Source organism: Ictidomys tridecemlineatus, chromosome 5 (assembly GCF_052094955.1).
Source record: "Ictidomys tridecemlineatus isolate mIctTri1 chromosome 5, mIctTri1.hap1, whole genome shotgun sequence".
NCBI classification, from domain to species: Eukaryota; Metazoa; Chordata; class Mammalia; order Rodentia; family Sciuridae; genus Ictidomys; species Ictidomys tridecemlineatus.
Genome location: NC_135481.1, coordinates 46,697,731 through 46,708,994, shown reverse-complemented (window position 1 = coordinate 46,708,994; position 11,264 = coordinate 46,697,731). Strand labels below are relative to the sequence as shown.

Below are 11,264 nucleotides of genomic sequence, written 5' to 3'. Positions count from 1 at the left end.
AAAAATGCATACATTGAAGGCAAAAGAAAGAAAATGACAATAGAAATGAAGAGGAAGCAACTGAATTAAATGTTTGGATATAAAAACTGAGCCCTGGAGAAGCAATCTGGAAGACAGACAAGAGTGCTATCCGGTGACTATTGGGTATTTGAGAGAATAATTAAGACATTTATAAAAGCATTGTTTATAGGAAAAGACTGTGAGTTGGAGTTTGACAGGTTGATAGGAAGGTTGAGCTGGAATTTTCTATGTATATCCCACATACAACGCTTGACACAATACTTTGGATTCCTGAGATAAAGGAACATGCAAATTTCATCTGCATGTACTATTTAAAATCAGTAAGACTTATATTGAATAAAAATATAGGAATAGTACATGAATCATCAAATAAATGAAGGATGAGCAGAAAGGGAAGTGACCATTGTATAATAGCCAGAAGTACAGAACAGTATGAAATAGGCCCAATTTTGTTACATGCACATGTGAATGTGACACAATGAAACCCATTCTTTTGCATTATTATACACTAATAAAAATTTTTTAAAGAAATGGATAAAAATTCAGAATGAGCTATAATAGAAACAGTTTGCATTCTGCTACAATTAACAGAAAAAGACGTTTATAGTGTATGGAAAAAAACTAGAGATCAACTTTTTCTCATTAAAAAAAGAATTTAAAGACTCTTGATATCTTTGTTGGTTAGCTTAACTTACCCTTTGAGTCCTATTTTCTTTCAAAAATTTTCAATATGTCATTTGTAGCATATAACATTTAGAACTTCACACCTGTTGCACCTTCAGGAATAACAATAGCATTAAATGAATGAAATGATGGGTGAATAGAGTGCCTGCACCATATGAAACTTTGTTTCTGCATCAAATGCTCAAAGTTCAATGAATCAGTGGCTGTAACATCAGGATTAGAAAAAACACATTAATGTTCCTAATCTGAAATAAGGAATTTCTTCAGAAATTGGGCGATTTCAGCCAAAAGTGTGAACAAAGGGAATTTCATTGACAAAAGGCAGGAAGGAGAACAGCATTATAAATCCAAGAATCCAAAGACAAGATTTGTTTGTTACAGAAACAAAGTCATGATAATGAGAATCAAATCCTACAGCTACATAAAAAGAAATGATGACCCAAAATGGACAATGGCATGAAATATTCATAATTCAGATTTCTTAACAAGAACTTATGCATCTGTATAAACTGGATTATTTTAATTTATGTTATAAACAAAAAGTAAGGATTGCCAGTAAAGGGTTGGGTGGAGTAAGGTGTAATTAGAAAGGGTCCACCATACAGCTATTTCATATTTAAGTAGAAAGTTTGCTGCGTTGATAGGAGTCAACACAATTTAAAGGAAATACAATTCAATGATATCTGGGCAAGTTCCAGAGTGCCTTGAAGGTGCTATCCTTGCACCATGTTGAAGAGTATGGGTTACTGATAACGTACACCTCTGGATAACAAATCATGGCTCTAAGAGCTTATCCATTTAAGACTCAGCTTCTTCATTAACACAGTGGGTCTCATTTAACAATATCTACATATGAATTGTGTGGTTTTAAAAATAATGAAGTGGTTATACCAAAGCTCTGTATGAAGGATGAAAATAAGTATTAACATTAATATTTAAAGAAAATTTTTGTTCATTACCAGGTGTTCATATTAATTTAATGGTCATAAGTAGCCAGTGCTGATGCCCACACATTGTGTGAATAACAATCTTGACATGTAAATTTCTACTTCACTGGTGAAATACATATTAAGCAAAAAAAAAAATGTGTCTTATTGCAGCAGAATAGTATGAGAACACTTTGGTTAACCTGAGATCATTAGGCTGGGAAAACACCCAGAAAGAATTTAGAAAACATTTCCATAAATCCTAGAGAGGCAAAGCAAGCAAAACAAACATTTCTGGTCATATAAAAAAGGAAAGAAATTATTTTATTCCCATATACTATATAGTGTAATTTCCTTTTAATTGAATCACAATAATTTGCTGTTTCTATTACTTTACTTATTTACATGTTTGTCAGTGAATTCAATGATTTTTAACTAAGGGTTTCTGGTGCACAGAATGGGAAGCACAAGTTAATACCACAGATTCTGATTCTTCATCATGTTCTATCCACAGGTGGTTCAAAACCAGCTCTTGTGACCAAAGCAATGGATGGACTGAATGGCTCTGTGGTTTCTGAGTTTGTGCTGCTGGGACTCTCAGGTTCTTGGGAAACTAGAGTTATTCTCACGATAACATTCTCCTTGCTCTACTTAGGGATCATCCTGGGAAACTTCTTTGTTGTCTTTTTGATAATTGTTGATTCTCACTTACATTCTCCTATGTACTTCCTGCTGGCCAACCTGTCCTTCAATGATATTGGTGTTTCCTCCACCACAGTTCCCAGGATGATCACAGACCTGTTAACAGAACACAAAGTAATTTCCTTCCAAAGCTGTATGACACAGACATGCTTCATCCACACCATGGGAGGAGTAGAGATGGTGCTGCTGATAGCCATGGCATTTGACAGGTACGTAGCCATCTGCAAACCACTCCACTATTTGACCATTATGAAACCAAGAACATGTGTTCTGTTGATAGTCATCAGCTGGGTAACAGGAGTGATCCATGCTATGACTCAGTTTTCATTTGTTATAAACTTGCCTTTTTGTGGTCCTAATAAGATAGACAGCTTCTGTTGTGACTTTCCCAGGATCATACAGCTTGCATGCTCTGATGCAGCCAAGTTTGAGTTTGTTGTTGCTGCCAACAGTGGTGTCATAACCATAGGCACCTTCTTCCTGCTTCTCCTTTCCTATGTCTTCATTTTGGTCACTGTCTGGAAACGTTCCTCTGGGGACTTGTCCAAGGCTCTTGGCACATTGTCAGCTCACATCACTGTGGTGGTTCTATTTTTCACTCCATGCATTTTTATCTATATGTGGCCTTTCCCCACATCATCAGTTGACAAATACATGTTTATTGTTGATTTTGCTATCACCCCTGCCTTGAATCCTCTCATCTACACATTGAGAAACAAAGATATAAAGATAGCAATGCAAAGACTGAACAAGAAGTTTCATTATGACAGATTTTGCTGATCATGGACACCGAAACCATACATCCACCTGCCTGCTGGACATCTACTCTTATGCATTTGCCAGTTAACATGGCCAACTGAATATGACAGCTACCTCAATGAGTTGTGCCTACCCATAGTAAGACTATGTGTTCTCTTCCTCCAGAAGAAGCGTTTGCTCATTTCTTTTTACTAACATCAAAAATGAAAATCCACTATGAAATTTTTAGGAGAAAGAATTTGAATAAATAAGGTTATATGAATTTACTTGTGATCATTTGGGCATAAATATAATTACATCCTTTCTGTTTCACATAGAGTGTTAAGTAACCTCAAAGTTGCTTTGTTGAACACGAGGAATCATCTCAAATATAGAGATATTTGATATAGTTATATAGATATGGTTATATAGATAGAGCTAATTCTAATTAGTTGCTCAAATCCATTCCCTCCAAAGAATATCTGAGACGAAATTTAACTGCACATAGTTCATTTGTAAGCAGTGTTTTTGAAAAATCAGTGAGGAGATTATACCAAGAAAGGAGACATGCATATGTTCATAAACATATTGGCATGCAAACTCCTGTGACCCTCTAGGAGGCTATCGAGATTCTGTAATTTAGGATTATCTCAATTGAATAAATACTCTGATTCTCTACTTGGCACAAGCCCCTTAAAACCAGAAGTTCAAGTGTCTCTTCAGCTATGAACTGATTCAGCAAGACAGTGGCCACCTATCGTTTCAGTTACCACGGATGTCACCATCTGACTTCAACAAAGGTCATTTGACTTCTGATATACCAAGAGTCAGCTCTTAGTTCCTGCTCAAGAACTATAGACCAAAATGAAGCAAGAAATTGACCACCTGAAGAAAAATAAATAAATAAAATGACCTCAAAGATATAAATTCTATTACACTCTCATGTATATAATTGTTGTAATTGAATTGCTCTTTTTCTTTTGTATTTAAGAATTAGGTACATTACCAAATGATGCTCTCACTTGAGAAACTCAAAAACTAAGAAGTATCAAGTTGTCCATATGCCTATCTTATCTAAAACACGTAACTCTTAAATTCATCACCCCAGATGATACCATCTGTACTAAATATGTCCAACAATGACAACAACACTCTTAATTGTGTTGCTTGTTTCTCTGGGTTGAAAATATATTTCAAGCCCTAGTCACATATAGAATCAGCATTATTCATGAAAAAGATCTGATCACAAACAATGGTGTTAAGGACCTATACCACAAACTTAATCATATTATCTTAATGTAATCTGTGTTTCACATTCTTCCTCATATTTAAAGCAAATTTCTGGTGAATTTTATATCAAATTCCTATATACACACAATGAGGGATCCAAGAAGTTTTATTAAAATAATTCAAGGTTTTTATCAAATTAAGTTTTGGGCTTTGAGCACTTTTTCATCAAAGAACCATATGGAGAAAAGCCTCTGAAATGCTATAAAAATTAGTTATTTTCCATGGAAAGGAAAAAAAGCCACTAGGACTACAGAGTCTGGATGACACCTTAGTAATAGGAGCCAGAGCCATTTAGATGTGCACCCCAGTCATGCTGCCTTCCGGCTCTGTGTCTTCCAACAAGTTGCACTTCCCCAGATGCAACCTCTTCACAATGAGGTCCACTTTATGGGGATATTGTGAAAATTAGGTCAGACAATATGTGTGGAAACTCCTGACATGTTAGGCATATTCAGATGGTCTGGTTTTTCTTGTAAAATTCCACATATTGGGCTGGGGATGTGGCTCAAGCGGTAGCGCGCTCTCCTGGCATGAGTGTGGCCCGGGTTCGATCCTCAGCACCACATACAAACAAAGATGTTGTGTCCACCGAGAACTAAAAAAAATAAATATTAAAAACTCTCTCTCTCTCTCTCTCTCTCTCTCTCTCTCTCTCTCTCTCTCTCTCTCTCCTCTCTCACTCTCTCTAAAAAAAAAATTCTACATATTTATACTCTGTCTTTAGGAAGAGTTCTGCCTTGAAATATTTGATGACAAAAATTAACAATGGGAACATGAAAATATAACTTCTCTACCTTCAGCACCTCTTCATGATAAATTAATCACACAGAATTCTTTCCCTGGTTATTAACATAAATTAAATTTTATAGCATTGTTAATAGTCAATTGCAAATCAATACAAAGTATGAGTGACACCTCTCAAGGAGACTTGAGAGGGTGAGAAAGCAGACCTGGGCTGTGGGATAATCCACAGTGCTCAGGAACTCTGTCATCTGTTGTGTCCACCTGGAAGTAGGTTGTGTTCCATGAACATGTCCATTAAAGTCCTTTGACTTCACAAGGGAAAAATTGGTACTTTTACATTGAAATTATTTAATTCCAATTTCTTGTTGTCAAATTTGCCACCTACCAGTTCTATTAGTGATACAAAATGTCACATTTTCCACAGCATTATGGAGAGCCACATTGATTTAGAGAAAACTTCTGAATGAGTTGCACCAATACCTTGATACACATGCTTATGTATATAATTTCTTATGTATAATAGCCATACATTTCATCTTTATGGACATAATTCTTTAAAGAACTTATAGGATTAAGTAAACCATTTGACTCAGCAAACCCACTCTTGGAGATCTATTTATGTATCACAAGCCCATGAATGTTCACACAGTTTTATAATTAACCACTATATGATGGACATAACCCAAATGTACTGAAGTGGGAAATTAATGAGAAAATATCCATGTAATGGAATGTGACTCAGCAATGAATAGAAATTACTAGTACACACAAGCAAGTAAATAAATCTCAAGTGAAGAAACCTAGACTCAGAAGGGAACACATTGAATGGTTCTAGAAATGCAACTCAAAACCATAATGAGAAAAAAAAACACCTTAAACTGTTAGGATGTATTCTATCAAAGAATAAAAAGAGAGAAAAAAAGAAAGAAAGTAGAAGAGATAGATCAGATGGGCCAGAATGCCTATAATACTCACTACTGGGGATGCTGAGGCAGGAAGATCCAAAATTCTATAATCAGCCTGGGCAAGCTAGGGAGATGCTATATCTGAAAATATAAAGTTCTGTAGCTCACTGGTACACCATTTGCCTAACATGGTTGGTGTCCTTGTTTTTATCACTAGTACCAAAAAAAAAAAAATGAGAGAGATCAAGTTCTGTTGAGCATGTGGAAAAAGGGAACTCATTCATACAGTATGTATGCATCCCAGTATAAAGGATTGACAAAAATTAGAAATAAACTTACTGTATGATGCAGTAATCACAGTTGGATAAGTATGCAAAGAAATGAAATAGGAGCCTCAAAGAGATATCTGTGTTCTCACTTTCATTGTAGCATTATTTCTCAAAGCCATAACATTGTTACCTTTAGTGTCCATAAGTTGATTAATGAATAAAGAAAATATGGCACACATAAATACAACGGAACACGATTTATCATGTATAAAGGATATACTGTCATGTGTCAACATGGATGAAACTAGAGGTCATTAAACTAAATGGAAAAAAGCCACAATCAGAAATAAAAATAATAATATATGACCTAATTTATATGTAGAAACTTTTTTACAAAGCTTAATAAATAGGAACAGAGGGGAAAAGTAATTAGAGGAAGGACAACTGGGAGGAAAATAGTAGTGAGTAAAAGTTTTAAAACATATTTTTAGGATGAATAAATTTGGGGAAATATACTGCATGAAGACTGTCATTTATAATATGATATTACATGCTGAAAATTTATAGGTGCTGTCACCACATGCGTGCACAGATTCTATGTAGAGTGATAAGATAATGTTAATTTGTTTGAGTATATAAAACACTTCACTCTGTATATGGGTATCAAAATATGCTTTTCACCTTGAATAGATACAATAAAAGCACATTGAATAACTAAAACAAAAACAAAACTGTAGGAACAATAATCAGAGTCTGGGTTGTCTGAGTGGCAGTGTGGGCATGGTTCATTATGAGGTACCACAGCACAATCTGGGGTTTAATGAGATTGTTGAAAAATCTGGACGGTGTGAATGGTTTTCCAAATGATATGTGTAACTGTAGAACTGTAAACTTAAAACTTTTCATGTTATTACACATAAATTATATCATAACTAAAATAAAAAGTATTACAGCCTCAATTATAAAACATTTACACTCTGTAAGGAAATGCTTTATTGCATCACTATGGTCCTACTACTTCTTAAAGGTTCAGAGAAATCCTATACTCCCTGCAGTTTTCCTCTGAACAATGAATGTCCTTGTCCTGGTTCTACCTCTCATAGCTCCTTCACTTCATACCTATGGAACATGGACATGTAGGTAGCCTCATTTATGCATTTTCACATCTGTGAAGGAGTCCAAGGGTTTCGTGGTTGAATGAGGCAGTACTAGGAAGGTTTGGAGTCCCAGCCTGAGAGAAAGCCTTGAGTTTTTTAGGTTCTTTGACAGAGATAACTTTTGACCTGAGGCCTCAGGTTACAATAATGGATGGTAGAGCAAATAAGATCATGTAAAGCTGTGAGAAAACAAATGAAAGTACTAAGGAAACAATGACAGAGGGTTAGGGAGAGAAGAGGGAAGTGAGTAGATGGGTCAGAAAAAAAAAAGGTGCAAAAGGCAGATGATAATCACACATTTCACATCAAATTAGTTGAAAATAAAAATAAAAAACCAAGAAATACAAGAAAAAATAAAAATAATAATATATTACCTAATTTATATGTAGAAACTTTTTTTACAAAGCTTAATAAATAGGAACAGAGGGGAAAAGGAATTAGAGGAAGGACAACTGGGAGGAAAATAATAGTGAGTAAAAGTTATAAATCTCCTTTGATGAATGTATATTCAGTAGTCCCCCTTTCCAAGAAGGATGCATTCCATGATCCACAGAAGACAGTCTGAAACCAACAAACCCTCATAACTTTGCTTGTTCCTGTACATACTCACCTAGGATAGAGTTAATTGACAAGATGAGATTAGCAACAATAACTGATGAAGCAGAACAATTGTCACAGTGCACTGCAGTAGTAAGTTGGAGCTCTCTGCTCTCCCCTCAAAGTGTTCACTGTCCTATACTGACCTTTCTTTTAGGCCATGGTTTATACTGGGGAACTAAGACTGTAGAAAGTGAGATCGTGGATAAGTGAGGACAACTGTATTACACTTCTCATTATTTATAGAAATAGTAAAGGATGGATTTAATCCAAACTTGGAAGTTACAACTGCAGTTGAATAAAACTGATACACAATGACCACATATAATTAATGTGCACAGTGTGATAAGATCGACTTATGCACCCACCTGAGAGATCATAATCACAACCAAGATAATACACATATCCAGTACTTGCAAAGTTGTGTTGGGTCCCTTTGATTTTTTGTGATTTTGTGTATGATATTTTGAGTTGGGGGGGGTAAATTTTTGGTGTTTTGCTATTTTGGGGGAGTTGTCTTATAAGCTACAAATGTGAGATCTACTGACCTGAAAGATATTTAAGTGTACAATGCCATATTATTTAATCTGGACATAGTGTTGTATGGTGGATCTTCATCTGGAATAATTAATTCTTTATGCCATTGAATGTCTCCTTCCTTCCCTCCCTGCCAGCTCCTGGACACCATTATAACGTAGTCCACTTCTATGAGTTCCACCATTTGAGATTCCTCACATAATTGGAATCATGCAGCATCTGACCTTCTGTGACTGGTTTTATTTCACTTTAGTATAATACCCTTAAGATTCATCCATGTTGTCAGAAATGATAGCATTTCTTTCTTTTGAGAAAGGCAATAATATTTATTATATGCCTACACAAATAAATTCTTTACTGATTCATCTGTCTATAAATACTTACATAACTTCCAGTTCTTGGCTATTGTGAATAATATTTCAGTTAACATGAGATCAAATCAGTAACTCTTCAAGTTACCGATTCCATTTCCACTAAATATATGCCCAGTGTTGCGATTGTTGGTTCTTAAGTTAATTCTATTTTTAATGTTTTGAGGAATTTCTGCACTTTTTTTCATAGTTGTTGTACCATTTCATGTGGCAACTCACAATGTACAATTTCTCCATGCCCTAAATAAAATATTTTATCTTTTATTTAAACTTTCTTTTCTTACATTGTAACTTGTATTTAACTAGTCTAACTTGCACCCAGCATTGAAAAGGGTTCAATAATCACATGATGTCTTCAAATCAGGGAAGGCTGGAAGCTAAGGATCCCCAAGGAACATGAAAGCAAAAGTCTCTCCACATACTCAGTCCTATTTAAAAGCAGAACTGGAAAATCTCTAGCTGTAGTCTACTCTTCACAGTGTGTATATACCACTCTGAGGTACACACACTATCACCAACACGGGTCACTGCAGAAAGCTAACTGGACTTGGCTTGAGATGTAAGGTAGAATGTAGGGTAAGCCTTGTCATCCAGAGAGGATCTGGTGTCAGAGCTGACTCCTGTAAAGTAAGTAAATCACAGACTATCTGATTTTAAACTTCCGCTGCATTCCATCCACTAATTTAAGAATAATTTTTTTGGTTTTGGTGAGCATTTTTCTACAGTTGTATCTGTTATTTAGTTGAAGTGCCATCTGAAAATATTAAACTTTTTTTTTCTTCCAACTGATCCCTGAGACCTTTGGACTCTTTACCGCAGTTTCACAAAGTAACAAAAAGACAAAGTCCTTCTATACTCTTACAAACTCCCAGACCCCCAGGTTTGAGAATTTGGATTATAGGTGATTTAATATTCCCTAATATTTTCTAATTATTTTGGACTGTGACTCTTCTACCTTTTTCAAAGTATTAGAAGCTGCAGAAATACTCAGGCATTATAATTAATAGGATAATGTATAGTCAAGCTGAAAACAAATGATGAAATTGAAATTATTTTAGTATAAATATGTTTCTTTTCCTGCTGTTATTGGCAATTTAAATTTATTTTTATTTTGATTATGTCTTCATAGAAGAGAAAGCGTATTTCACAAATATTAATTTTCCTAGTCTTTTCAAAATCCAGATTTCAATCAAAATACATGTCTAACATGGAAGTTATATTGGTGTCTTTGCCCCTCTCTAGTTAAACAATGGGGAAATTAAACTTTCACATCAGCAAAATGGCAATAAATGCTGTTCTTATTAAAATAGGATTCTTTCAAAGTGCCTAAAACAGAGCTGGCATATGATTGCTAATTGTTGACTTTTGAATCTTCCAATTTCTAGCCTAAAAATGGTAAGGGGAAAAAATACTGAAATTGAGATGAAACAAGAGAAAGACAGGAAGGAAAATAAGGAAGAGAGGGGAGGAGGGAGGGAGGGAGAAAAGGAGGGAGGAAGGGAGGGGAAAGGAAAGAGAGAGAAAGAAAGAAGTAAAGAAAAAGTGAAATGAACAAAGAAATAAATAAGGGAAGGAGGAAAGGAGAGAAGGAATGAAGAAAAAGGAGGAGACAGAAGCAGAGAGAGATGAAAAAGGAAGGAATTAAGAAAAAAATGTACTTCGGGCTTTGTGGCTTATAAATATAAATATTTCAATGAGGGCAACTGAAATAACATGCTTGCATCATTCAAAAACAAATGAGATTAGAATTTTATTATATCCCATGAAGGACTAGCTGTCACATAACTATCATTTAAACTAAGATGATATTTATCTTACCAATATGAGCCAAGGGCAGTCAATGTCTGACAACAAGTGTCATTGCTCAGGCCAAGAAATAAAGATTTTTGAAGAAATACACTTTCATGGAGAAATTCAAAGTGAGGAAATACAGTATATAATGATATAAATGTGCATTCAGCCTTTGGGTCACTTTTTGTACCTGAACCTCCTATCTCAAATGATTTGATGATCAGTTTTTCCCATACTGTCCTATAGACTTTGGTTCAATTCATTATCCTTCTACATACCATTTAGCAATAAATTTATGTCCTGAAACTTATCTAGATTGATTCACTTTGGTAAAATAAAGAGGCTTCAAATATATTTACTTCTGTGCACTGAGGGCAAGTCTTTCTTATTCTCTGCAGTAGAAGCAGATTTACGACTTGGAAAAACTGTTTATGGGGAGTGTTGACTACAGACAATTTTAATCAAAAAATTCATTTTTTGACATGTGTTTTTATTTAATGTATTGACCTGCATTTATACACTTTGGTAGCCT

At 34.9% G+C, this 11,264-nt stretch overlaps 1 protein-coding gene across 1 annotated transcript; it reads left to right on the top strand.

Moving 5' to 3' along the window:
- Nucleotides 1–2,177: 2,177 nt before the first annotated feature.
- Nucleotides 2,178–3,113, top strand: LOC101955623 (olfactory receptor 4F21). The gene has a single exon (XM_005337160.2). The coding sequence runs from the start codon at nt 2,178–2,180 to the stop codon at nt 3,111–3,113; it is 936 nt and encodes a 311-aa protein (XP_005337217.2).
- Nucleotides 3,114–11,264: the final 8,151 nt, after the last annotated feature.